Source organism: Sus scrofa, chromosome 6 (genome assembly GCF_054392235.1).
Source record: "Sus scrofa isolate SSC_HxYL_T2T_F1_AM1 chromosome 6, Sscrofa_HxYL_maternal_Yorkshire_Landrace_v2.0, whole genome shotgun sequence".
In the NCBI taxonomy this organism is placed as follows: domain Eukaryota; kingdom Metazoa; phylum Chordata; class Mammalia; order Artiodactyla; family Suidae; genus Sus; species Sus scrofa.
In genome coordinates, this window is record NC_139388.1 from 88,730,352 (window position 1) to 88,755,816 (window position 25,465).

Consider the following 25,465-nt stretch of genomic DNA (forward strand, 5'->3'; position numbering starts at 1 on the left):
ATCCTGCTACGGCGTGGCTGTGGCTTAGACCTGCAGCTGCAGCTCCGATTTGACCCCTAGCCTGTGAACTTCCATATGCCTCAGGTGCAGCCCTACGAAGACAAAAAAAAAAAAAAAAAAAAAAAAAAGGCAAAAATAGAAAAGAAGGAGTTCCCGTTGTGGCTCAGTTGTTAACGAATCTGACTAGGAACCATGAGGTTTCGGGTTCAATCCCTGACCTTGCTCAGTGGGTTAAGGATCCAGCGTTGCCATGAGCTGTGGTGTAGGTTGCAGACGTGGCTCGGATCCCGCGTTGCTGTGGCTCTGGCATAGACCGGCAGCTACAGCTCCGATTAGACCCCTAGCCTGGGAACCTCCATATGCCACGGGTGCGGCCCTAAAAAAGAAAAAAGAAGAAGAAGAAGAAGAAGAAGAAGAAGAAGAAATAGTCAGACAAGAGGGTGCAGCTGGAGTAGGTAGGAGCCAGCCTGGGCCCTTGTAGCTGCCTTCCAGCCCTGGCAGTGAAGGTGGGAAAGCAGGCCCGAAGGGAGGCTCTGGGAAGACCGGGGGCTGCAGGTATTCTTCCCATTTTATGGATGAGCCAACTGAAGCTCAGAGTGGGGGAGTCACCCAACCTCGTATCCTGGGCTTCTTCCCACCCTGTTCAATTCTTGCTGAAATCATAGGGAAGGTGGGGGGAGGGAGGGCTCTCTCCTGAGCTGGCAGAGGTTGGCATGGGAGCTACTGCGGAGTGCCCCTTCCCCGGGTGCTGGATTTGTGCCACCTCCCCTAAGTAAGGCAGAGCCCTGTGAGGAGGCATTAAGGGTGGTGGTGACATTCATTGGGGATGGGCAGACCCAGACTGGAGCCCCCAGTCTGAGCAGTCTTGCCCTCAGTCTCCTCCCATGAAGTCCCATCCTCAGAGGCCCTGTGTCTGAGGGATGAAGGAGGGAGGGGAACTGTGTGGAGGTCAGAGGTCAGGGCCAGGAGAGATCATGGGGTACCTGGGCTGGGCTGGGTTCCCTATAAAATGGGGAAGGTTGAGGAGTGGCCAGGTTTTGCCCAAGGGGCTCAGAGGACAGGATGGGAGGGAGGCTGGGAGCTTAGAGCCTTGTCCAGCTCAGCTTCAGCCTGAATGACCTTGTGTTTGTTCCATTCTTCTAGACTGGTGCTTAGGGTCCCCATGCTCTGCCAGTTGGAGCCACTAGCATAAGAGCTCAATAATATATGAGCCAGCTGAGCTCTGGCCTCCCCTTGGAAGGGAAAGGCAGCCCCACATCAGAGCCAACCCAGCCAAGCCAGAGCCCTGCTGTTCCTTCCTCCCAGCTAGTCTTGGGGTGGTGGCGGTGGTGGTGTTGGTGGGGGCGCGGCAGCTCAGTCCAGGCCTCAGATACAGGAGGAGGGGGCCATGGAAGGAGGTGGAGGGAGAGGGAGGGGAGGTTCTGGCATCTGATGCACTCACAGCAAAAGCCTCTTTTCCTTGGAACCAGAGTGCTCTGTAATAGGCTGGGTGGGCTGGGCAGGGAAGGGAGGCTGGGAGGAGGGGAAGGCAGAATCAGAAAGACCTGGAAAGGGGGATGGAGACAGACCGAGAAAGTCAGCAAGAGACAGAAGGGAGAAAAAAGACAGAAGCAGCTGTAGTGGGTACACATACGGGTGCACACAATCAAGCAGGGAAGATACAGGCTTTTTTTTTTTTTTTTTTTTTTCCCTTTTTGGCTTTTGTCTTTTTTAAGGCTGCACCCTCAGCCATATGGAGGTTCCCAAGCTAGGGGTAGAATTGGAGCTGCAGCTGCCCGCCTACCCCACAGCCACAGCAATGCAGGATCTGAGCTTCGTCCACCACAGTTCACGGCAACACCGGATCCTTTAACACACTGAGTGAGGCCAAGGATGGAACCCGAATCCTCATGAAGACTTAATTGGGTTCTTAACCTGCTGAGCCACAACAGGAACTCCTGATAAAGGCTATTTTTAAAAACCCACTTAGAGGCCTCATTCCAGCTGGCTGGTGGGAAACCCAGCTTCCATTATCGTTAGGCTGTCCACGACAGCCCCTAGGGTTGGCCCAAGGCCGCGGGGTGTTACAGAACCAGACATGGACAAGGTCCTTCCATCTGCTCTCCAGCCCTCCTCGGTCACCTGACCGGCATGACTCCATCACATCAGGGACTATGCCATTCCGTGCCAGCCATGCTTGGCACATGGAATCTTTGGTCATCTGGGAGGCATTTGATGTGGGGTCCAGTTTTCTGAATGCCACTGTCCCCTTGAACCCTGGACCTAGAACCATCTATTCCTTGGGATCAGGGAGCCTGTACGGCCACCCCCACCCTATATCTAAGAGGTTGGGAAAGAGCCTCCCACTGTGGTCCCTAGAAGCCCTGGGCAGTTGTTGGTCCCAGAGTCATACCCTTGCATCCCTCTGGCACCTGGGTCTTGGGATCTGTCACTTAGCAGAATCTTTGTTCCTTAGCATCCTATAGCTGAGCAGCTGGGGCCAGCCCAGCAGTCCTTCTGGAGCCTGGAGGCTTTAGGCCAGTCAGAGAGTTTGGGGGAGGATCCCCAGACCTCTATCAGCCAGCCAGCTCTGAGGTAGTGATGGAGTAGCGGATTGCAGATGGGCAGAGCTGGAGCCTCGTCATGAGTGAGGAGGAGGGTCCTGATCCAGAGACAGATGGTCCTTAAATTATCCAAAACAAATTTACCTGTGTCTGCAAGGGCCAGGCCCTACCCCAGTCTCGAAGGCCCCACATGACCTGGTCTTACATACTTTATTTAAAATTTTTGAGTTCCCGTCATGGTGCGGAGGAAATGATTCCGACTAGGAACCATGAGGTTCCTGGTTTGATCCCTGACCTTGCTCAGTGGGTTAAGGATCTGGCGTCGCTGTGAGCTGTGGTGTAGGTCTCAGATGCCACTCGGATCCTGCGTTGCTGTGGCTGTGGTGTAGGCCAGCGGCTGTAGCTCCGATTGGACCCCTAGCCTGGGAACCTCTATTTGCTGCCGGTGCGGCCCTAAAAACCAAAATACATGCATACATACCTACATACATAAATATTAAAAAATTTTATTGCAAAATATCTTATACATGTAGAAGAATATGTATGTGTGTATACACACACGCATAGAAATATAAAAGTATACATATTGTTTAAAGAGTAAAAAATGAAGACACCCACTCATATTTTAATGGGATATTTCAGTACTTTTAAGCCCTTTGTATGGCCTTCTCTGCAGCCTCTTCTTCCCGCCTACTTCCAGAGCAAAACCATCCTGAAAATAGTGTTAGTCATTCCCTTAATGGTGTTAATCATTTGGGGTGATTTTTCCACTGGGCACAGTTCCTATGAGTCTCAATACTTTTAGGGTTCCACAAAAATGTTTTAATTTCTTTTATAATGAGAGCTGACTTATGCTGTAAACTTTAAACTTATTCATAACTCTTAATTATATCTCAATAAAACTAAAAAAAGAATAAGGTGGAGTTCCTGTCGTGGCGCAGTGGTTAACGAATCCAACTAGGAACCATGAGGTTGCGGGTTCGGTCCCTGCCCTTGCTCAGTGGGTTAACGATCCGGCGTTGCCGTGCGCTGTGCTGTAGGTTGCAGACGCGGCTCGGATCCTGCGTTGCTGTGGCTCTGGCGTAGGCTGGCAGCTACAGCTCCGATTTGACCACTAGTCCGGGAACCTCCATATGCCGCGGGAGCGGCCCAAGAAATGGAAAAAAGACAAAAAAAAAAAAAAAAAAAAAAAAGAATAAGGTGATTGAATAAATGAGAGATTTTCTTTACAGAATTACAAATATATGCAGATATTCCTCTCTCCAGTAGGGGGAGCTTTATCAGGTTAATAGTGCTTTATACCTAGTTCGCTAAAATATTTTAACTTAAAAGAATGTTGGCAGTTCCCGTCATGTCTCAGTGGTTAACAAATCCGACTAGCATGCATGAGCACTGAGGTTTGATCCCGGGCCTTGCTCAGTGGGTTAAAGATCCTGTGTTGCCGTGAACTGTGGTGTAGGTTGCAGATGTGGCTCGGATCTGGCGTTGCTGTGGCTGTGGCGCGTGCTAGAGGCCGAAGTTCCACTCCAACCCCTAGCCTGGGAACCTCTATATGCTGCAGGTGCAGCCCTAAAAAAGAAGACAAAAAAAGAAAAAAGAAAAAAGATTGTTGTGGGAGCCGCCATTGTGGCTCAGCGGTAACGAACCCAAATAATAATCATGAGGACTCGGGTTCGATCCCTGGCCTTGCTCATTGGGTTAAGGATCTGGCATTACCATGAACTGTGGTGCAGGTTGCAGCGGCAACTTGGACCTGGTGTTGATGAGGCTCTGGCATAGGCTGGTGGCTTCAGCTCTGATTCGACCCCTAGCCTGAGAACTTCCATATGCCAAGGGTTTGTCCCTAAAAAAAAAGATTGTTGAATTATCAGATGTGTTTTCTTTACGAGTTGAAATGTTCACTTGGTTTTCTTCAATTAATAATATGGAGGAAATTATGAATTATATTAGTAGATTTTCTAATGTTTTTATTTATTATTTTATTTTATTTTTTATGGTTACACCCACAGTATATAGAAGTTCTTGGGCCAGGGATTGAATCTGAGCCATAGCTGTGACCTATGCTGGATCCTTGAACCTGCTGTTCTGGGCCAGGGATCAGACCCACGCCTCCACAGTGACCTGAGTCGATGTCGTTGGATTTTTTTTACCCACTGCGCCACAGCAGGAACACCTAGATTTTCTAATGTTGAATCGACCTTCCTAGAATAAACTCAACTTGGTCACAATGTGCTTATCATCTTTTACATACATGGCTAGATTTAGCTTGTTAATATTTTTTTGGGGCACTTACATCTATGTTCTTAAGTAATACCGTTCTGTAATTTTTCTTTTCTTTTTTTTGGGGGGAGGGGCGTGCAGACTGGAGACATATGGAAGTTCCCAGGCTAGGGGTTGAATTGGAGCTACAGCTGCTGGCCTACACCACAGCTCACGGCAACGCTGGATCCTTAACCCACTGTGTGAGGCCAGGGATCAAACCTGCAACCTCATGGTTCCTAGTCAGATTCGTTTCTGCTGCGCCACGACAGGAACTTCTCCAGTTATCTTTTAAATCTCTGCTACAACTGCAGTTCTGTAGTCCCAATCATCAACCCTAACACTGTTTATTGTCCACTTCCCTTTTTTTCTTGGTCAATCTTGTCAGGAGTTTCTCCGTACTGTTCCTGTGCCAGTTAGGAATTAGATTCAGCTGGAAGTATCAGACTCCACACAGCAGCTCGCTGTTCTAACCATCCCTAGAGTGAGGCCCTTGTCTTAGGGTCCTTGATGGCATCTGCCACATCTGTGTTTCTGCCAGCAGGATGCAGGAAAGGAGAAAAAAAAAGGGCAGAGGTTGTGGGTCAGTTCTGCTCATTGGCTGCTTAATATCCAAGTGCCTCAGACTCAGTCCTTGGTCCTCCCTCTGCCTTCTCTCCTTCCATGGTCATCTCATCCAGTAAAACACTGTCTAGGAGTTCCCATCGTGGCTCAGTGGGTTAAGGACATGATGCTGTCTCCTTGAGGATGAGGGTTCTATCCCTGGCCTTGCTCAGTGGGTTAAGAATCCAGCATTGCCATGAGCTGTGGTGTAGGTCACAAACGCAGCTCGGATCCTGCACTGCTGTAGCTGTGGTGTAGGCCGGCAGCTACAGCTCTGATTACACCCCTAGCCTGGGAACCTCCATATGCCAAGGGAGCGGCCCTAGAAAAGGCAAAAAGACAAAAAGACAAAAAAAAAAAAAAAAAAAAAGATCTGGCGTTGGTGTGGCTGTGGCTAGGTCCATTTAATCTAAGAACTTCCATAGCCTGGGAACTTCCATATGCCGCAGGTGCAGCTGTTAAAAAAAAAAAAAAAAAATGCTGTCTATCTGCTGATAACTCTGAAATCACAGCTGCAACCCAGTCCTCTCTCCCGAGCCCCATTTAAATTCAGCTGCCCACTTGAAATTTCTGCTCAAGTATCTAATCGGTGTTTCAGATTCAACATGGTCAAAATTTAACTCCCTAGAAAACAAAAATCCAACAAAATGTTGGAGCTGGGACCCCAAATGGTCCCTTTCTTCTGAATGCTTCCTGATTGCAACTTCCAGTTAGAGGGGTTTTTTTTGGCTGCAGTGTGCAGCGGCTTGATGTGGGACTTCAGTTCCCAGACCGGGGATTGAACCCTGACCCCAGCAGTGAATGCATGAAGTCCTAACCACTAGACCACCAGGGAACTACCCCACAACTTGCAGTTTGATCGCAAGTTGGCTTCCCTTTCCCAAAAGAACACTCTCTGGCTTCTAGCTTTCCATTGTTTAATAGATCTCAACCAGCATTAAGATAAAAAAAAAAAAAAAAAAGAGGCAGTCGAGTAGTATGGAATAGATTAGACAGGAAATATCCATCTGCCTCACATATAATTAGGGTGAGTATTGCTTGTGAAACTTTGTGCCCCGGGTTCTGTTGTAAAATGTCTTTTTTTCTTCCGGTTTTATTTATTGAGATAGAATGGACATGCCGCAGTGCATAAGTTTAAGGTGTATACAGCATAATGATTTGACTTAGGAACTTCATGAAATGATTATGCTGTGAAATGCCTTATCATGGGTTAAAGATCTGGGCCTTAGGGTTCAACAGGTGACTTCAGGGCCAACATCAGCTACAAGACCTATTTGCTCCTGAGGAATTGCCCTTTCTTGTCATTTCTGACTTCTGTTTCCTTACTATGGAGTCAGCTCACTGATGCTTTACAGAGGATAATTTTTAAAAAATTTAACCATCATTTATGGAGTTCCCCTTGTGGCTCAGTGGGAATGAACCTGTCTAGGATCCATGAGGACATGAGTTTGATCTCTGGCCTCAATCAATGGGTTAAGGATCCAGTGTTGCTGCAAGCTGTGGCATAGGTTGCAGATGCAGTTTGGATCCCACGTTGCTTGGCTGTTGCTGGCAGCTACAGCTCCAATTTAACTCCTATCCTGGGAACTTCCATATGTCACAGGTGCAGCCTTAAAAAGACAAAAAAAAAAAAAAAAAAAAAAAAAGGAATGGAAGCTGAGACTTGGAACTTTCAGTACCCCTCACCCCATGCTCAGGAGGGATTTGGGCTGGAGATTGAGTTAATAATTTAATCATGCCTATGTGATAAAGCCTCCATAAAAATCTCCAAGGTACAGTGTTTGGAGAGCTGCTGGGCTGGTGAACATATCCACATGCTGGGAGGCTGCTGCACCCCAGATCCACGGGACAGAAGACCCTTCCAGGTCTCATGCTAGGTATCTCTTCATTTGGCTGTTCCTTTGTATCCTTTATCTTATCCTTTATTAGATAATAAACTGGTGTTTCCCTGTGCTCTTGAGCTGTTCTAGCAAATTACTGAATGCAAGGAGGGGGTCGTGGAAACCTCTGATCTGCAGCAAAGTTGGACAGAAGTTGCGAGTAACCTGGGGATCTACTACTTGTGACATGGCATCTGAAGTGAAGGCCGTCTTGTGGCAATAGGCCCTCACCTGTGGGGTCTCTCCTACGTCTGGTTAGTGTCAAAATCGAATCGCAATGAATTGCAAGACACCCAGCTAGTGTTGAAGAATTGATTGGTGTGGGAAAACGCACACACACGTTTGGTGACCAGACATGTCAGAAGTGAAGTGTTCTGTGAGCAGAGTATTGAGAGTAGGAAAGAAAACCGTCGGGGTGTAGCAGAAATGAATCCAACTAGGAAACATGAGTTTCCAGGTTCGATCCCTGGCCTCTCCCAATGGGTTAAGGATCTGGCATTGCTGTGAGCTGTGGTGTAGCTCGCAGATGTGGCTTGGATCTGGCATTGCTGTGGCTGTGGCATAGGCCAGAGGCTACAGCTCTGATTTGACCCCTAGCCTGGGAACTTCCAAATGCTGTGATTGTGGCCCTAAAAAGACAAAGGACCAGAAAAGAAAAAAAAAAAGATATATATATATATTTTTTTTTCTTCTCTGTATTTCTTATTTATTTATTTATTTATTTATTTATTTATTTATTTAATTTTGGCTGTGCCCCCATGGCATGTGGAAGTTCCTGGGCCTGGGGTCGAACCTGTGCCACAGCAGTGACCAAAACCACTACACTGACAACGCTGGATCCCTACCCTGCTATGCCACAAGGAAATCTGAGTATTTCCTTTTTATTGAGTTTTGCCTTTTTTAAAAAAGAAATTTTAAAGTATAGTTGATTTATAATGTTCTGTCAATTTCTGCTGTACAGCTAAGTGATCCAGTCATGCATATATACATTCTTTCCCCATATTATCTTCTGTCATGTTCTAGCACAAGTGATTGGATATAGTTCTCTGTGCTATACAGCAGGACCTCATTGCTTATCCATTGTAATAGTTTGCATCTACTAATCCCAGCTGAGTTTTGCCTTTCTGCATTAGACTGATGTGTCATCAGCATGATTTTACAAGTCAGACTTTCATTTTCCAGTGTACAGGAACTCAAATCATGTTATCTGAATGCGGTTATGCTAAGGCCAGTTATTTCAAATAATCTTTCCACCTTGAGAACTGAATATATACCTTTCACACGATATACTATTTCCTAGTTAGGCTAAAAAATGAGAAAATAGAATGGGCTACTATTGCAGACTTCTTTTGTTTTTCTTCTTTTTTTTTCCTTACCAAAGGCGTGTGGAAGTTCCAGGGCCAGTGATCAAACCTGTGCCACACAACCTAGAATAGATTTACAAGGAGATCCTGCTGAATAGCATTGAGAACTATGTCTAGATACTCATGTCGCAACAGAAGAGAGGGTGGGGGAAAAAACTGTAACTGCAATGTATACATCTAAGGATAACCTGACCCCCTTGCTGTACAGTGGGAAAATAAAAAAAAAAAAAAAACCTGTGCCAGAGCAGCGACCCGAGCCACAGCAGTGACGATGCCAAATCCTTAACCCTCTGTGCCACCAGGGAACTCCTGTTGTTTTTGGAATGAAGCAATTTATTATTCAGGGAAACAAAACAAAACCTCTTGACCTTGATTTCTTTACTAAACCTGCTCCTCCCTGGTCTTTTTCATCTCAGACAAGGGCACCATGATAGCTTTTGCTGCTCTATCCACAAACCTGGAGGGCCTTCCCTCACCCCCACACTAATCCATCCACAAGTCCTTTCATTTCACCTCCAATTAAAACTCAAATCTGTGCCCCCTCCTACCTCTTGCCATCACTCCTGGCCTGGCCACGTCCTCTGTCAGCTGGATTACTCCACTAATCTCCTAACTGTCCTCTGGCATTCTCCTCCTACTGCCTTTCAGTTCATTCTCCACATAGCTAATAGCACGATCTTTGCAAAACAAATCAGATCCTGTTGATCCCCGCTTTAACCTTTGAAAGGCTTCCTCTGCTCATAGAATAAAACCCCAAATCCTCTCCCTAGCTTCCAGACCCAGCTCCTCTGACTTCAGCTCTCCTCATTTTCCTGCCAGCTTGGCAGACACTGAACACCTCTTTCTGTCTCAGGACCTTTGCACGTATTCGTTTTTCTGCTGGGAAATTTCTCTCCCCAGTTCTACCTAACTGACTCCTCATCATTCATGTTTCAAGTTAAATGTCACCTCTTAAGGAGTTGCCTTCCCGGCTCCCCTTTCTATCATGTCATCTTGTTCTTGATTTCTGGGGAAACACTATGGCCTCATGGTTGAAGACAGGCTCTGGAGGCAGACTGCCTGGGTGTTGAATCCTAGCCTGGCCACCCCTTGACTATGTGACCTTGGTCGCATTTACTTAACTACTCTGTCCTTCAGGCTCCTTATCTGAAAAATAAGGAGTACCTCATAGTGTAGGTACTCTGTACTTGGCACAGAGTAAACACCAAGCAAATATTGGCAGGTATTTTATTGTTCCTTTATGGCACATTTCTTGGGAGTTAATTATTTTGGCTTCTGAAATGTAAGCTTTGTGGGAACAGGGATTGTGCTTTTTTTCCTTTTCTTTTTTTCTTTCTTTTTGTGGCTGCATCTGCAACACATGGAAGTTTTGGGGGCTAGGGGTCCAATCGGAGCTGCAGCTGCTGGCCTACACCTCAGATACAGCAACACCAGATCCTAGCTGCATCTGCGACCTATGCTGCAGCTTGCAACAACACCGGATCCTTAACCCACTGAGCGAGGCCAGGGATGGAACCTACAGCCTCGCACACACTATGTTGGGTTCTTAACTCGCTGAGCCACAATGGGAACTCCTGCGCTTCTCTTATTTACTGCTGTGCTCAGAGCACCTTGCACAGTGGCTGGTACATGGTAAGTGCTTAATTTTGTTCTGAATAAATGCATGAAAGCAGACTCAATGTCACCCCTTTGGAGCTTACAATCTAGAGATCACGGACTCTAAACGTAGCTTTCTTACCCTTCAAGACCTGGGCATTTTAGAAAGGTGAAAACTGAGACCCATAAAGGTGGGGATTGACTTGAACAAAGCTTCAAGGGGGAAAACATATTGCTGTTTCCAACTTCCCAGAGGGAAGTAACATTTCTACTTGTCAGAAATGTGATGAAACACCAAAAGCACATGGAACCTGCTACATCCATTGTGAACACAAACACAAGTCACAGCCTTTTGTTCTGGGAATGAGAACTAGGGCAAAATTTTCATCACAAGAGAAATTTTAAAAAAAGAAAACTTGTGAACTCTCTGGATGGAGCAGCAGGATGGGTTACAGTGCTGTTGACTGAGATGGCACTGAACTGCAGGGTTTTTTTAAATTTTTTTTTTCTTTTTTTGCCACACCCACAGCATGTGGAAATTCCCAGGCCAGGGATCGAACCTGCACCACAACAGCAACCCAAGCCATAGCAGTGAAAACGTAGGAGCCTTAACCGGCTAGGCCATCGGAGAAGTCTTCGTTTTTTTTAAATTTTAGTTGATTTACATTGTTCTGTCAATTTCTGCTATACAGCAAAGCGACCCAGTCATACATATATTTACATCCTTTTGCTCATATTCTCTTTCATCATGTTCCATCACACTTGATTGGACATAGTTCCCTGTGCTATACAGCAGGACCACATTGTCTACCCATTCTTTTTTTTTTTTTTTTCTTTTTAGGGCCATACTTGAGGCACATCAAAATTCCCAGGCTAGGGGTCAAATCAGAGCTGCAGCTGCCAGCCTATGCCACAGCCACAGCAACACCAGATCCAAGCCGCATCTGTGATCTACACCACAGCTCACAGCAATGCCGGATCCTTAACCCACTGAGCAAGGCCAGGGATTGAACTCAAATCCTCATGGAGCCACAGTGGAAACTCCCTGTGCCATATGTATATATATATATATATATATATATATATACTTTTTTTTTTTTTTTTGGATTTTTTTTTTTTTTTTTTTTGCTTTTTAGGGCTGCACCTGCGGCATATGGAGGTTCCCAGGCTAGGGGTTGAATTGGAGCTATAGCTGCCAGCCTATACCGCAGACACAGCCACACCAGATCCGAGCTGCCTCTGACCTGCGCTATAGCTCATGGCAATGCCAGATTCTTAACCCATTGAGCGAGGCCAGGGATGGAACCCACAACCTCATGGTTCCTAGTTGGATTTGTTTCTGCTCCGCCACAATGGGAACTCCCCCTGTGCCATATTTTAGATTCCCCATATAAGTGGTATCATATAGTATCTGACACTGCACTTTTGCCTTCCTGGGAAAGCTATCTGGTCCCCTGTCTGGGGCCCTGCCCTTCCCCTACCCAATCATGTTGTTCTTGGGACCTTTAGGAATCCAGAGCCCTCATTCTACAGATGTGGAAACAGAGACTTAGAGAAGAGGAGGGACTTGCTCAAGTCCACATTGTGAATTAAACCCAAGTCTTCTGACTTGTGGCACGAGGTTCCTTTAAGATCTAATGAATACAAAAGCTCTTCATTTGAGAATGGCAAGAAAGAGGAGGTAAGGAGGAGGAGGGTAGAAGAAAGAGGAGATGTCGAATCAGGAGCCTGCTGATGAGTGTGTGGGGCAACCAGAGACCTTGGTGGGGGGGCAGGGGAGTCTGCTGAGCAAAGAGGAGATGGAGGCTGCGGCCTGGCTGGGTTATTTTCAGAGCTGCTATCTTTGTCCGCATCTGCTAAATTATTAAACTGATATCACATCCTGGAGGATGCCAGACCAGGTTGCCAGGAAGAGGCTGAAAGGGAGGGGTTGGATCTCTTAGCAGAGGCCCTGAATCTTCTTGGCAGAGGTGGACATCAACTCTTTAAGCCTTGACCTCCTGCCCTACCCCACCGGCCTCTCAGCTGATGGAAGGGATCCTGCTTTGGGCTGCATCCTCCCTCCATATAGTTCTGTCTCCACTGGCTGCAGTCCTGGGAGGGGAGTGTGTATAATGGACAGGACTCTGCATCTGGAACCAGGTCCCCCTTGGCTGCCTCTTCTCTTTCATGATCTCTAACTACAGAAGACTAGCTGTGAGAACTTGGATGCAGTCTTTTTTTTTTTTTTTTTTGTCTTTTTAGGACTGCACCTGTGGCATATGGAGGTTCCCAGGCTAGGGGTCTAATTGGAGCTGTACCCACCGGCCTACAACACAGCCACAGCAACGCAGGATCCGAGCTGAGTCTGTGACCCACACCACAGCTCCCGGCAATGCTAGTGTTCTAACACACTGAGCAAGGCCAGGGATGGAACCTGAATTCTCATGGATACTAGCTGGGATGGTTACCTCTGCACCACCATGGGAACTCCTTTTTTTTTTTTTTTTTTTTTTTGGATATGCAGTATTTATTTTGTTTTTTTATTATAGTTGATTTACACTGTTCTGTCAATTTCTGCTGTACAGCAAAGTGACCCAGTCCTATGTAGACATACATTCTTTTTTCCTATTATCTTCCACGGTGTTCCAAGTGATTGTGTATAGTTCCCTGTGTTGAACAGCAGGCCCTCATTGCTTACCCATTCTAAATGTAACAGTGTGCATGGACTAACCCTAAACTCCCCGTCCATTCCCCCTCCCTTCCTTCCCCTCCCCTTTGGCAACCACAAGTCTATTCAGTCTTGGACAAATTTTTGAGTTTTGCATATCTGTATCTTTGCCATAGGTATTAGAGGGTCCACGTCTCAGACCCCGAAGTTGACATAGAAAAAGTGCCTCTCTCAGAGTTGTGCAGCTAGGGGAGGACTGAGCTTCAATTCAGATTCAAGTCTTTAATTCTGGATGCCTTTCCTTGCTATTCTTTTTTAAAATTTTAGTATTTTCTCTATTTCCTATCTTTCCTACAAAAGGAATGTACATTTTGATAAAAAATCAGGGAAAAAGATAATAAACTTTATAGTTTAAAAATATTTTTTTTCTGGAGTTCCCGTCGTGGCTCAGGGGTTAGCGAATCCGACTAGGAACCATGAGGTTGCGGGTTCGGTCCCTGCCCTTGCTCAGTAGGTTAAGGATCTGGCGTTGCCGTGAGCTGTGGTGTAGGCTGCAGACGCGGCTCGGATCCTGCATTGCTGTGGCTCCAGCGTAGGCCGGTAGCTACAGCTCCGATTCGACCCCTAGCCTGGGAACCTCCATATGCCCCGGGAGCGGCCCTAGAAAAGACAAAAAGACAAAAAACAAACAAACAAACAAAAATATATATATATATATTTTTTTTTTCTGGGGAGTTCCTGCTGTGGTACAACGGGATGGGCGGCATCTTGGGAGCACTGGGATGCAGGCTCAATCCCTGGCACAACACAGTGGGTGAAGGATCTGGTGTTGTCAGAGCTGTGGCTCAGGTCACAATTGAGGCTCGGATCTGATCCCTGGCAGAGGAACTCCAAATGCCGCAGGGTGGCCAAAAAAGAACAAAAAATTTTTTTTTTTTTTTTCTGGGAGTTCCTGCTGTGGTGCAGTGGGTTAAGAATCTGACTGCAGTGCCTCAAGTTGCTATGGATACTCAGGTTTGATACTGGGCCCAGTGCAGTGGGTTAAAGGTTGCAGCTGTGGCTTGGATTCAGTCCCTGGCCTGGGAGCTTCCACATGCTGTATGTACAGCCATTAAAAAAAAAAAATTAGGAGTTCCCGTTGTGGCTCAGTGGTTAACAAATCCGACTAGGAACCATGAGGTTTCAGGTTCGATCCCAGGCCTTGCTCAGTGGGTTAGGGATCTGGTGTTGCTGTGAGCTGTGGTGTATGTCGCAGACATGGCTCAGATCTGGTGTTGCTGTGGCTGTGGCATAGACTGGCAGGTGCAGCTCCGATTAGACCCCTAGCCTGGGAACCTCCACATGCTGCAGGTGCGGCCCTCAAAAGACAAAAGACAAGAAAAAAAAATGTATTTTCTAATTCCAAATGTGTTTGCCAGGCTGGCTGTGCCCTAAGAGGTGGTTGGCTGTGGCCCCGGTCCAATCCTGGGAGTGTGGAGCTCAGGGCATTTAAGGAAGCCATGAAGGAAGCTGGCAGATGCCAAAGCTCACTCACGTCTGGTCCTGTGCACATAGTGTTCCCATCCCAGATCCTTCTCCCTTCCTGTCCCCCCACCACCTGTGTACCATGTACTTTGACTCATCCTTCAGGTTTCAGTTTAAATATCATCTTCTGCAGGGAACTCTCCCTGATCCCCTCCCCACCCAGATGGGCTCAGTGTCTGCTCTGTGTTCCCATAGCCCCTGTTGCCCCATCCCAGGAAATAGCTCACTGCACTGCCATCACCTGTGCCCTCTCTGAGGGCAGGGCCCCATCGGATTGTTGCTGCGCCTTCAGCAGCCATCCCGACAAAGAATTTAATGATCAGATTTGTCAAATGAGGGGAAATAAAGAATGAATGAATGAGGAGTTCCTATTGTGGCTCAGTGGGTTAAGGACCCAATGATGTCTCTGTGAGGATGCGGGTTCGATCCCTGGCCTCAGTGGCTTTAAGGATTAGGCGTTGCTGCAAGCTGCAGCATAGGTCACAGATGTGGCTCAGATCTGGTGTAGCTATGGCTGTGGTGAAGGCCTCATCTGCGGCTCCAATTTGACCCCTGGACCAGGAACCTCGATATGTTGCAGCTGTGGCCATAAAAAGAAAAAGAAAGAAAGAAAAAGTGAATGAAGGGGAGTTCTCTATTCCCAACAAGCTCTGTTCTCTTTTGCATTCTTTTTCTTTTTTTCTTTTTCTGTTAATGGTTACACTCGAGGAATCTGGAAGTTCTTAGGCCAGGGACCAAATCCCAGGTGCAGCTGCAAACAATGCCATAGCCGGGGCTACATCGAACCCTTTAACCCACTGCTCCAGGCTGGGGATCAAACCTCTGCAGTGACCCAAGCCTCTTCAGTCAGATTCTTAACCCACTGCACCACAGCAGAAACTCTACTCTTATATTATTTTTCATTCTTTTTGTATTATTTTTCAGTTCCAACAAATATTCGAGTGGCCTTACGGGCCAGGCACTCCACCCGAATTCAAGGAAGTCTGATGATAAGCAAAACCAGTTTAGGGAGAGACTATGAAATAACTAAACAATAAATAAATACACATAGATGACTCATGGGAAATGCCATAGGGGACAGGAACAGGGAACATGTCAGAGATGACAGGGAAGTGAGCTATGACTTTAGGGTGGGTCACATCTGTGTTTGAATCTTTTTTTTTTTTTTTTTTTGGCCTTTTTTAGGGCCCCACCTGAGGCACATGGAAGTTCCCAGGCTAGGCCTGAATCGGAGCTACAGCCACTGGCCTACCACACAGCCAAAACAAAATGGGATGTGAGTCTCGTCTGTGACCTACACCACAGATCTCGGCAACACCAGATCCTTGACCCACTGATCGAGGCCAGGGATCAAACCTGGGTCCTCATGGATACTAGTTGGGTTCATTTCCACTGTGCCACAACAGGAACTCCCTGTGTTTGAATCTTTGGCTGCTTATCTGCTGTGTGACCTTGAGCAAGTCTTTTTACTTCTCTGAGCTTAATTTTCTCATTGGGAATAAAGGCTGATGATGCTCCCTCTCCTAGGGATGCTGTGGAGAGATGGAGAATGTTCTTCTAGTCAATAAATGTGAATCTCCTATTCACGACTTGGCCAAGGTCACCCAGAAGGGCAGTGTATGTGGGATTTAAACTCACACACACACAACAACAACCCCCTGTGATTTTGTTGCATCTACAGATTAGAGATAATTAAAATCCTTTTCTAATGTTGAGTCTGCCAATCCATGAACATCACCTATCTCTGGGAGTTCCCATTGTGGCGCAGTGGAAATGAACCCAACTGGGAACCATGAGGTTGCGGGTTTGATCCCTGGCCTCGCTCAGTGGGTTAAGGATCCGGTGTTGCCGTGAGCTGTGGTGTAGGCTAGCAGCTGTGGCTCTGATTAGACCCCCTAGCCTGGGAACCTCCATATGCGGCGGGTGCAGCCTTAAAAAGACTCAATAAGTAAATAAATAAATAAAGGAGGCAATTTAGTAGGACATTCCTCCTCAGCAGGGGCAAGGGGTAACCTGCTAACCTTCCCATTGAGCCCCTCTGAGTTCCTGAGCCCCACCCCCCTCCCTCTGTGAGCCTCTGGCACCAATGTGCCCACTAATCCCCTCTTTCCTCACTGAGCCCATCGCATTCACTGAGCCCACGCCCTCAGCCTCCCCTGGGCCTCCACTTCCCGTCATTGAACACCCCCCCATCCCCTCCGAAGTCCTCCTCCCCCTTCACTGAGCTTAATGCCCCCTCAAGCTCCTCTCTGAGCTCCTCTGAGCTACCTCTCAGGAGCCGGGCTGTTGCCCCACAAGTCCCCATCACTCAATCTAAGGCATTTACAAGCACTTAGAGAACACGATGGGGTGTGGGCATGGGGGTGGGGGGGGATGCCTCACCCCCATCAGCCTCCTTTTCAGGCTGGGGCAGTAATCACACTGGCCACACATTTGTCAGGTCCCCCCTGAGCCCAAGATCTGTTGCAGTTCTTCCCAATCAGTTTCAGCTGTTTTTTGGCCCTCCAGCCCCTGCCACCGCCCAACACAGAGACCTCTCAGTTATGATGACACTTTCAAGCACATGGCAGGGCTACGGAGTCTGGGTCAGTGTTTGGAGGTAGTATGGCCGTCACTTCTGCTGTGGGAAAATGGCCAGAACTCAGTACCATCATTTTGCCAGTATGACTAAAGTCCCAGTTAAAGAGGGTACCCTCAGTGACAATGAAAAGATTCGGGTATCTGAGCTCTCAGAGGGCACGAATGGCTGAGTTTGTCCCTGAATGGTCTAGATTCAGACCCCGATCTTGGTAAGGCTCCACTGCACCTTCTGGATCTGTTTCCGCCTCTGTGTAAAAGGTGTAGGGACACCTACTGGGAGGAGCAAACAGGGGCAAGAACATGGAAAGAATTTTGCCCACTGTGCGGTGGGGCTCCTCTAGGGGGCCCACCAAGAGTTGCCAAAGCCACGCAGCAGCAGCCGTTCCGCAAATTAAGGGCCTGCCTGGTGAGTAACCAACCCTGCCATATCCCCACCTCGACACCAGTAGCTCCTCTGTGTTAATCTCTACATCGCCACAGGAAGATTGGAGAACAGGGTCCTGGCGAAGTTTATGGCCCAGGAGACCAGGTAGAGCCTATTCGGCCAAGGGGCAGCGTGCGGTACAGGAAGGTGGACGGTGTAAGGAATCAAAACTCTTGAGTTCTAGTCCAGCTTTCACTGGTACCTGGTGTGCCATCAGGCAAAACTCTCAGCACCAGCTACTATAGCTTTTGGCTCAGGGGCCAGACGAGAGAAGATGCGTTCCCCTTTCCACCCCGATTTTGGGGGAGGTAGATAGGGACTGGCTGCCCTAACGGGGCTGCGTGGAACGAAGGTCCAAGGACCCGAAGGGTTTGAGCTCAGTCCTGACGGGGCGGGGCATGGGAGGCGGGTTCAGGACCTGACAGTCTGACTGGCTGTGCTGCCCTTCGCTCCGCCCCGTGTCCTATAAGACGCACCGGCAGCCGGCGCGGCGCTGGCGCAAGGCTTTGGCTGCATCTTTCTCGCGTGTGCGTCCTCCCCCGGGTCGGGGGACAGCGGGGGACAGCCAGCCAAACCCGAGGATCGACTGTTGTGGGCCGCCAGGGGGGCGGGGGATGCCGGGCTGCCGCATCAGCGCCTGCGGCCCGGGGGCCCAGGAAGGGACGGCGGAACCCGGGTCTCCACCGCCGCCGCCCCGGGAGCCCTTGTCGTCCCCTGAGCCCCCACCTTCAACTCCGACCTTGACCCCGACCCCGGCTCAGGCTTCACCGCTGCCCGAGGTGGTCCCGGAGTCGGCGGGCTCAGCGGAGGGGCAGGAGCTACAGCGTTGGCGTCAGGGCGCTAGCGGGGGCGCTGGGGGTACTGGGCCGGCAGGGGGCGCGGGCGGCGGCCCCAGCAAGGTGGCTGCCGCGGCTGCCGGGTCTGGGGGCCGTGCGCTGGAGCTGGCCGAAGCTCGGCGGCGGCTGCTGGAGGTGGAGGGCCGCCGGCGCCTGGTGTCAGAGCTGGAGAGCCGCGTGCTGCAGCTGCACCGCGTCTTCCTGGCCGCCGAGCTACGCCTGGCGCATCGCGCCGAAAGCCTGGGTCGCTTGAGCGGCGGCGTGGCGCAGGCCGAGCTCTACCTGGCAGCGCACGGGTCGCGGCTCAAAAAGGGCTCGCGCCGCGGTCGCCGCGCCCGCCCGCCCGCGCTGCTCGCCTCCGCGCTGGGTCTGGGCGGCTGTGTGCCCTGGGGCGCCGGGCGCCTGCGACGGGGCCACGGCCCCGAGCCTGACTCGCCCTTCCGCCGAAGCCCACCCCGCGGCCCTGCCTCCCCCCAGCGCTAACCTCCGCGCGGGGACCCCTGGCCACCCCGACAGGCAGTCGTCGACTGAAGGATTATGAACGCCGGCTGGACCGACGGCGCCACCCACGCGGACGGACAGACTGGCCGACCACAGGAAGAGAGTTGGGGGGCCGGGGGCCCAGTAAAGGAGGCTGAACTGAGGTGCGGTGCATCCATGGGGTGGAGCGGGGCGGGGCGGGGCAGGGCGGCGCTGCCTTCCAGGCTTCCCTTCCCCGGGGCTTCTGGAGTCTGCTGGGTCCTTAATAAAACTGTCCACTTTCTGTTGCCACCTCTCCCAGACCTCCTGGGGAGTGAGGTGGTAGCACCAAGTCGCCATTATATAGTTGGACAAATTGAGGATACTCAGATAGCAGGAGGGGTTTGCCAGCACACTTTTACCAATTGGAGCCTGCTGCACTGCGCAGCAACCCCCTCCCCCAAACCTCCACCTGCGCTCCCTTTCCTGGGTCCCTTGGGGCTGTAAGAAGAGTCTTGCCCTTGAGGCTGCTGCTTTCTGGCACCGCCCTCCTGGAGGACCGAATACTGAGGCCCCAGGATGGGGTGGGGTCTGGTACAGCGATATACCACCGAGGTCCCTCCTAAGCCCCTATTTTCCATCTGGGGAGATGGAATCCCAGAGAGGCTAAGTTAGGCCCTTCCACTCCCAGGAGACAGATCTTTCGCAGGTCCCCATGCAGCTTCCAGCTGAGTACAGGCTGACTTATGACCAGAGTAGGGTGTTTGGTGACTGCCTAAAGCCTTGCTGGCTCTCCTAGAGGCCCCTCCTAACCTGTTGCCAAGATGGCTCTGCCAGGGATGGAGCCAGGTGACATCGTTTAACAGGACCCCGGGGGAGGGGGGAGGGCAGGTATGTCATCAGCTCTTAGAAAGGGGGGGCCTTAAAGGGCCAGACCTGAAATGAGATCTGCTTCTCTTCCTTTCCGCATGCCCTTCAGGCCCTCCAGTCTCCTGCCCCACTCAGCTGGGAATGGCCTGGCTGCTGCTCTGCTGCTCACCGGCTGCATCGACTGCAGCCTCACTTGTCAGTCTGTGAAGTGGGTATCTTCACCTTCTGGAAGGGTTGTAGTGAGATTAACATAGGGCAGAGGTCTGTCTTCTCCATAAGTCATGGAAGAATGTTTTATTCCTTTATATCACACCTAGAAACAGGCCCTGCTTTTGGGAGCTAATTTAAAGTCCTCATTTTATGGAATGGCAAGGTCACACGGCAGCTACGGACAAACCTAGGTCCTAAGCCCATGTGTCCTTCCTGCAGCATCTCTCCCGTCCAGGGCAGGGGCTAGAGAGAACTGGCATCAGCCTGTCTGCTGTGTGACCTAGAATAACTCTGCCCCTCTTTTGGGTGGGTTTCCTCAGTCCTTCTCTGAGCAGAGCTGTCCCTCCTCATTTCAGGGCTTGGGAGTGGCGACAAGGGGGTAGGATGAGATCATTAGAGTCATGGGAATCTGGTTTAATCCTAGGGTCCTCTGGGTCAGGCTCACTGTTCTGAAAAGCAGAGCCCCAGGGGCCCTCACCTAACCACCCCCTCCCCTGCCCCCAGCCCTTCCTCTCCCAGGTACCAAACTTTTTGGCTGGTTTCTCAGCTAACAACCAGGCCTTCCTGAACTCATTCTTTGATGGGGAAGGGAAGTCCAGGAGGAGGACTCAGAGACTCTGATATCTTTGGGTCTGGGAGAGCATGAGGGGCCCTGGCATCCTCTGGCCTCCCCAGAGAGCGAGGATCTTCCAAAGCTACTTGGGTCATTTTGGGTCTAGAGGCCCAGAGAGGACAAGGACTCCCTGGAGGTGACATAGGAGCTCAGGTTGCAGCGCTGGGCTGCAGCCAGGACTGTTTGTTTTCTAGGTTGCACAGAAGAGGGACATTTGGTCCAGAGAAGCTTTTAGCTAATGGTGTAAAGTGCTCTGTGCCATCACAATTTTGCCTTTCTCGGGGATTTATTGGTAATCAGCTTTGTCCTGATTTTGAGGAGGGGGGTGGGGTGGGTAGGGCATTAAAGATGGCTCTTGCTGGAAAATCGATATATGTAGGAAGTAGAGACTAGTCCAGGTGTCATAGGCAGCTTTGTCCCCTCCCTCCATTTCCAGATGTCCCACTCCCACTCTTCTTACCAAGGGCCTCTGCCAGGGCACACAGCGCTCAGTGGCTTGAACCCCAGCTCTTGGTTCAGTATTCTTCCCACTCAGCCAACTAATCACCTTCCCCTCCGTTCCTGGCCCACTCAAGGCCCCTGTAGCAGGCTCCATTTTCTCCTCAATCAGCAAACATTGATATCTGTTCAGTCCAGGGGCTCAAGAAGCAGCGCTGAATCAGAGGGTCTCTGCTTTCAAGGGCTTGTGTCTCCCAGTCCTCCTCTAGGGAGCTTTCCCGTCACCGGCACAGGGGACCCTCTGGGGCTGGGCAGTTTATGTTGCGGGGAGGGCTGTTTTTAGGCCTGCACAAGTAACTATAGCCCCTCCCCACCTCCAATTACTTCCTGAACACTTCCTAGAAGGTCCCTAGCCATCTAGCCCTGGGGGCCCAACAGAGTACAGGGACTCCTGAGGGGTCTGTGCACTGAGGGACACTGATGGCCACCAGCGAATCTGGGATCTCCGCAAAGGGAAGTGATGGGGAACCGGAGCCTTTCCTCAGGCTAGCGCCTAGGGCCAGAAGACCGGTTCAAGGCTTGAGCAGGGATCTGCCCCTCCCCTGGAGGAGCCCTTTTCACTCTTTTGGCCCCGCCCTCGCCGAGTCAGGGCGCCTCTGGACGGTGCCACCAGAGGGCAGTGTGGGCTGCTTCCCGGGCGTGGGGGCGTGGCCTGGAGCAGGCGCGGCCTTCCAGTGTCCCCGCCCCCAGGCAGTCCCCACGTTGTCCCGGCTTCGCAGGCTTTGAGCTTTAAGGGTCTGGCAGAAGGAGCGGGTACTGGTGGTCACTTAGAGATGGGGCGGGCCTCTGACCTCACAGGGGAGGTCCATTAGGAAAGATTTTCCTGAAAAGAGAGGTTGCTTCTGTGGGCGGTCACAGTCTGGGTGAAAGCCCAGAGTCATTTCTCTCCTCCCAGATTTGCTACCCTGATAATTGATGAAAACACCGCACCCCGCCGCCACCTGGGGATCAAGGCGGCTTCCTAAAGATTACGTTGCGGCAACAGATCTCAACCAAGGTGCACCAAGCGTGCAGTGGGCTAGACGTCTCTAGGAGGTTCCCTTTCCCAGACAGCCAGGTCCCCTGAAAAAAATCCAGGATCCCAGTCTTCTCTGAGCTGAAGGAGAGACTATTTATCTCCTCCCCTATTTTACAGCCAGCGTGGGAGGAGGTATTTGGGAAAGCTGGGAGCTCCCCAGCCTATTTCTTCCCACATCAGACCTTGACCACACCCTGGCCAGGAGTGATGGGGGAAGGGAATCCTTGGTTCTGGAATAAAATATAAACCACCACCTCAAATATGCCAGGCACTGTGCTAAGCACTTTGCAGCTGTCTTTTCAGGAAAATCTTTCCAAAGTTGCTTCAACCCATCTACTTTGCAAAGTAGGAGTTATCCTCATTTCCTCCAATGAGGAAACTGAGGATCGGGGAGTGCAGGTGACTTGCCTGAGAACATGGAACCTCTAAATAGAGGACACCGTAAACATTAGGCTATGCGGCTTTTTCTTTTTTTTTTTTTTTTTGGCCATGCCCACAACATGCGGAAGTTCCCAGGCCAGAAATCAAACCTGAGCCAAGGCAGCAACCCAAGGTGGCAACACTGGATCCTAACCTGCTGTGCCGGAAGAGAACTCCCTATGTGGCTCTTCATTTAGTGGGCTAATGAGGGCTTCTAGACTCTCACCTTTTGTGTCTGGGTACAGTGACCCCTGGTCCTTGGTTCTGAGGAGGGAAGTGGTGAGATGTTGGAGAGGTGGCAGAAGGTGCCAATCCTCCAAGATCTGGGCACGGCTCCACAGGCTGGCTCCCCAGCTTGGTTGTCTGGGCTCTGGGGGGTGAGTAAGGCTGAATCAGCACAAGGACAAGCCAAGGATGCTCAGGGCCTGGGCTTGCCTTGGAGGGCTGCCTCCACTCACACTTAGGCTGGAGTGTTTGGTGCCAAAGAGAGCAAAGAGCCTGGGATGGCAGAGGAGGAGGGTGGCAGGGCAATTTGTCCTGTCTTAGAACAAGACAGGCCTGGGGTTTAGTCCTGGCCTGGAGCTTCTCAGGTGGGATACCTTGGGCAATTGACTTCCCTCCTCTGAGCTATTTGTGTGTGTGTGTGTGTGTGTGTGTGTTTTATGGGGAGTTTAGGGAGGAGATAACTTCTGAGTATTAAATAAAAGGTCATACCATGTGCCTAGCACACAGAAGAGGTCTGTAAATGTTCGGAGGAGCCAACTTACCTATCCCAGGAGAGGGTGCCAAGACAGAGCCCCCAGGCAGTATGGGCCTTGGCTTCTCCAGAGCATCGCCATATCAGGCATCCCTGGACTGGTTTCCCCCCCTTCTTTCCCCCTCCTGCAGTCTCTGAGGAACTCCATAAGGGGAGAGGAGGAGGGGCAGGCTTTTTATCCCAGGAACATTCCATTCCAGCTGCTCAGACCAGTGGGGATCCTAGCCAAGGACAGAGGCCCAAGGGAGCTCACCCCAGGGGCCCCCACCCCTTCCAGGGAGGGAGCCAGGGGAGCCCATTCCAAAATATGGCCTCTATACCTTCTCTTCACAATGGCCCCTCTTAAGGAGGTGGATGTGGAAGGGCTTGGGTGGGGCCGGGTGGCTGTGAGAGAGGTAATTAAAGCTCTTGACGTTATCCTTTCCAGCTCCTCCCAGCTCCTCAGTGCCCCGACTCTGGACCTGACTCCTGGATTCTGCTCCTTTCCTGGGCACCTCCTTCAGGAAGTCGTCTCAAATCCACCCTGCTCAAGCCCGGCGCCCTCCTCCCATCACAGGAGCCCTTCACTTTAGAGTGGCGAGGGGCGGGATTGCGGGGAAGGTGCCTGTACTCTGAATGTCCTTATGTGTGACACATCTGACTTTGGCTTACACTGTACAATTGGAAATGTTATGACAAGTCCTTGAGATGCAATCAGATTATTTAAGAGTGCAGCACACCTTGCCAGTGTGAAAGTGAAAAGGATTTCTTTTTAAGAATAGAGTCATTCTTAAACAAGCCACAGCATAGCTGGGGCCCGCAGTGTGGTAGGTGTCGTTGCTTCTCAGTGTAACAGCGCCAGGAGGCCCATTTGAGGGAAAATACTGCTCTGAGCAATTCCTCAGTTGCCCTAGTCCACCGTCCTTGCCCTACCATGTGGGCACCTGCCGGTGGCCCCTCAGAAAGAGGATCAGCTCCCGGGGGACACACCTCTTTCTCAGGAAGGAGTGTTGGCCACATAACAAGTCTAGGTTTTAAATGAAAACAGGGGGCACACTGATTCAAATCTCCTGATGGGAGAGGGAAGGGGTCCCTCGACTCACACGCAGCCCAGAACTTGTAGAATTCCGCAAAATGAACGTGTATTGAGTCAGTTCCCTGATTTATACATTCAGGAAGAATAAATCTCAGCAATGTGAGACAGATGCGTGTGGTTTTGAGGTTTACTTTGCAAGTGCCCTCGCCGCCTTTCCTTTGTGTGTGTCCGTCACAGCTCCTTAAGCTGGCAGCTCCTTGAGCAGCTTCAGTTTAGTTTCATCTGGTGATCTGGGCTTGTTGACTGATTTACAGACTGACTTCTCCCTTGGCCTGGCTCAAAGCTGTCCCTCTCCAGGAAGTCTTCTCCAGTTAAGGATGGGCTGAGGGGGAGTTCCCACTGTGGCTCAGTGGTAATGAACCCGACTAGTATCCATGAAGACTGGGGTTCGATCCCTGGCCTTGCTACAGCTCCGATTTCCCCCCCTCGCCTGGGAACTTCCATATGCCACAGGTGTGGCCCTAAAAAGACAGGAAAGAAAAAAAAAAAGAAAAGAAAGGATGTGCCAAGGAAGCTAGGGAATGGAATGGACTGGAATGCATGCGGAGACCTTGTGACACAGGGAGGTCAAGGCTGTTTGGGGAACCCCTGCAGCATGAGGGAGGATTGTCTGTGACTGTGCTGGTGGACGGATGGTCTTGTCTGTCGGTCAGGGTCCCAACAGGAGACAGGGGACACTCAAACTGGGGAGAGATTGAAAAAGGGACTCTTGGCTACACAACTAACAAGGTACAGTGCAGCTCTCTGTGGCCAGCAACAGGGGGAGGGCTTTATAACGCCTGGGCCTGACGAGGTGCAAAGAGGAGCGGGTGCGGAGGGCCCAGGGAGGCCCTGCCGGGAGCAGTTCTTTGGTTGGGAGTTGTAGGCAGCCACAGCAACCTGGCGGGAAGGGGACAGGGGGAATAAACACCCAATTCGCCTCCTCCCTCCAGTACTTCCTGCTGGGATTCTCATTGGCTGAAACAGAGAGGAACAAGGGAGCCATTGATGCACAGTCCATAGAGGTCGGCCTCCCAAGGGCGCAGAGCATGGAGAAGGGCGGAGAGTGGGGCCGGAAGGGCAACACATCATGTAACCGCCTGGGGTCATGTCTTCTGTTCCCCAAGTTCACAGCAATGGGTTTCCCCCTCCGGAGCTCCCCTGCCCCACCACCAACTGCGGGTCATGGGGGGTGGTGGACTGATGAGAGAGCACTGAGGGGTTGGGGGTGCGGGGTGGGTCTTTCCTCCCTTAGCCTCTGATTCCCAGTTCTTGATTTTTTTCCTGTCCTGGCATCATAGATGGCT

General features: G+C 50.5%; 1 protein-coding gene across 3 annotated transcripts; it reads left to right on the forward strand.

Moving 5' to 3' along the window:
- The first annotated feature begins 17,889 nt into the window (after window positions 1-17,889).
- On the forward strand, window positions 17,890-24,286 carry TRNP1 (TMF1 regulated nuclear protein 1). Of its 3 annotated transcripts, XM_021093295.2 has the most exons (4): window positions 17,916-18,903; window positions 19,698-19,796; window positions 20,606-20,703; window positions 23,532-24,286. In XM_021093295.2, exon 1 carries the CDS (start codon window positions 18,038-18,040, stop codon window positions 18,740-18,742), a length of 705 nt encoding a protein of 234 aa, XP_020948954.1. In that variant the 5' UTR covers window positions 17,916-18,037; the 3' UTR covers window positions 18,743-18,903; window positions 19,698-19,796; window positions 20,606-20,703; window positions 23,532-24,286. The 3 variants fall into 3 exon arrangements, with proteins under 3 accessions (NP_001230757.1, XP_020948954.1, XP_005656128.1); XM_005656071.4 differs by lacking the exon at window positions 20,606-20,703; NM_001243828.2 differs by lacking the exons at window positions 19,698-19,796; window positions 20,606-20,703 and having other exon boundaries at window positions 17,890-18,903.
- Window positions 24,287-25,465: the final 1,179 nt, after the last annotated feature.

What these genes read in the sequence shown, in the direction of transcription:
- TRNP1 (NM_001243828.2), top strand. Translation starts at nt 18,038, where the DNA reads ATGCCGGGCTGCCGCATCAGCGCCTGCGGCCCGGGGGCCCAGGAAGGG.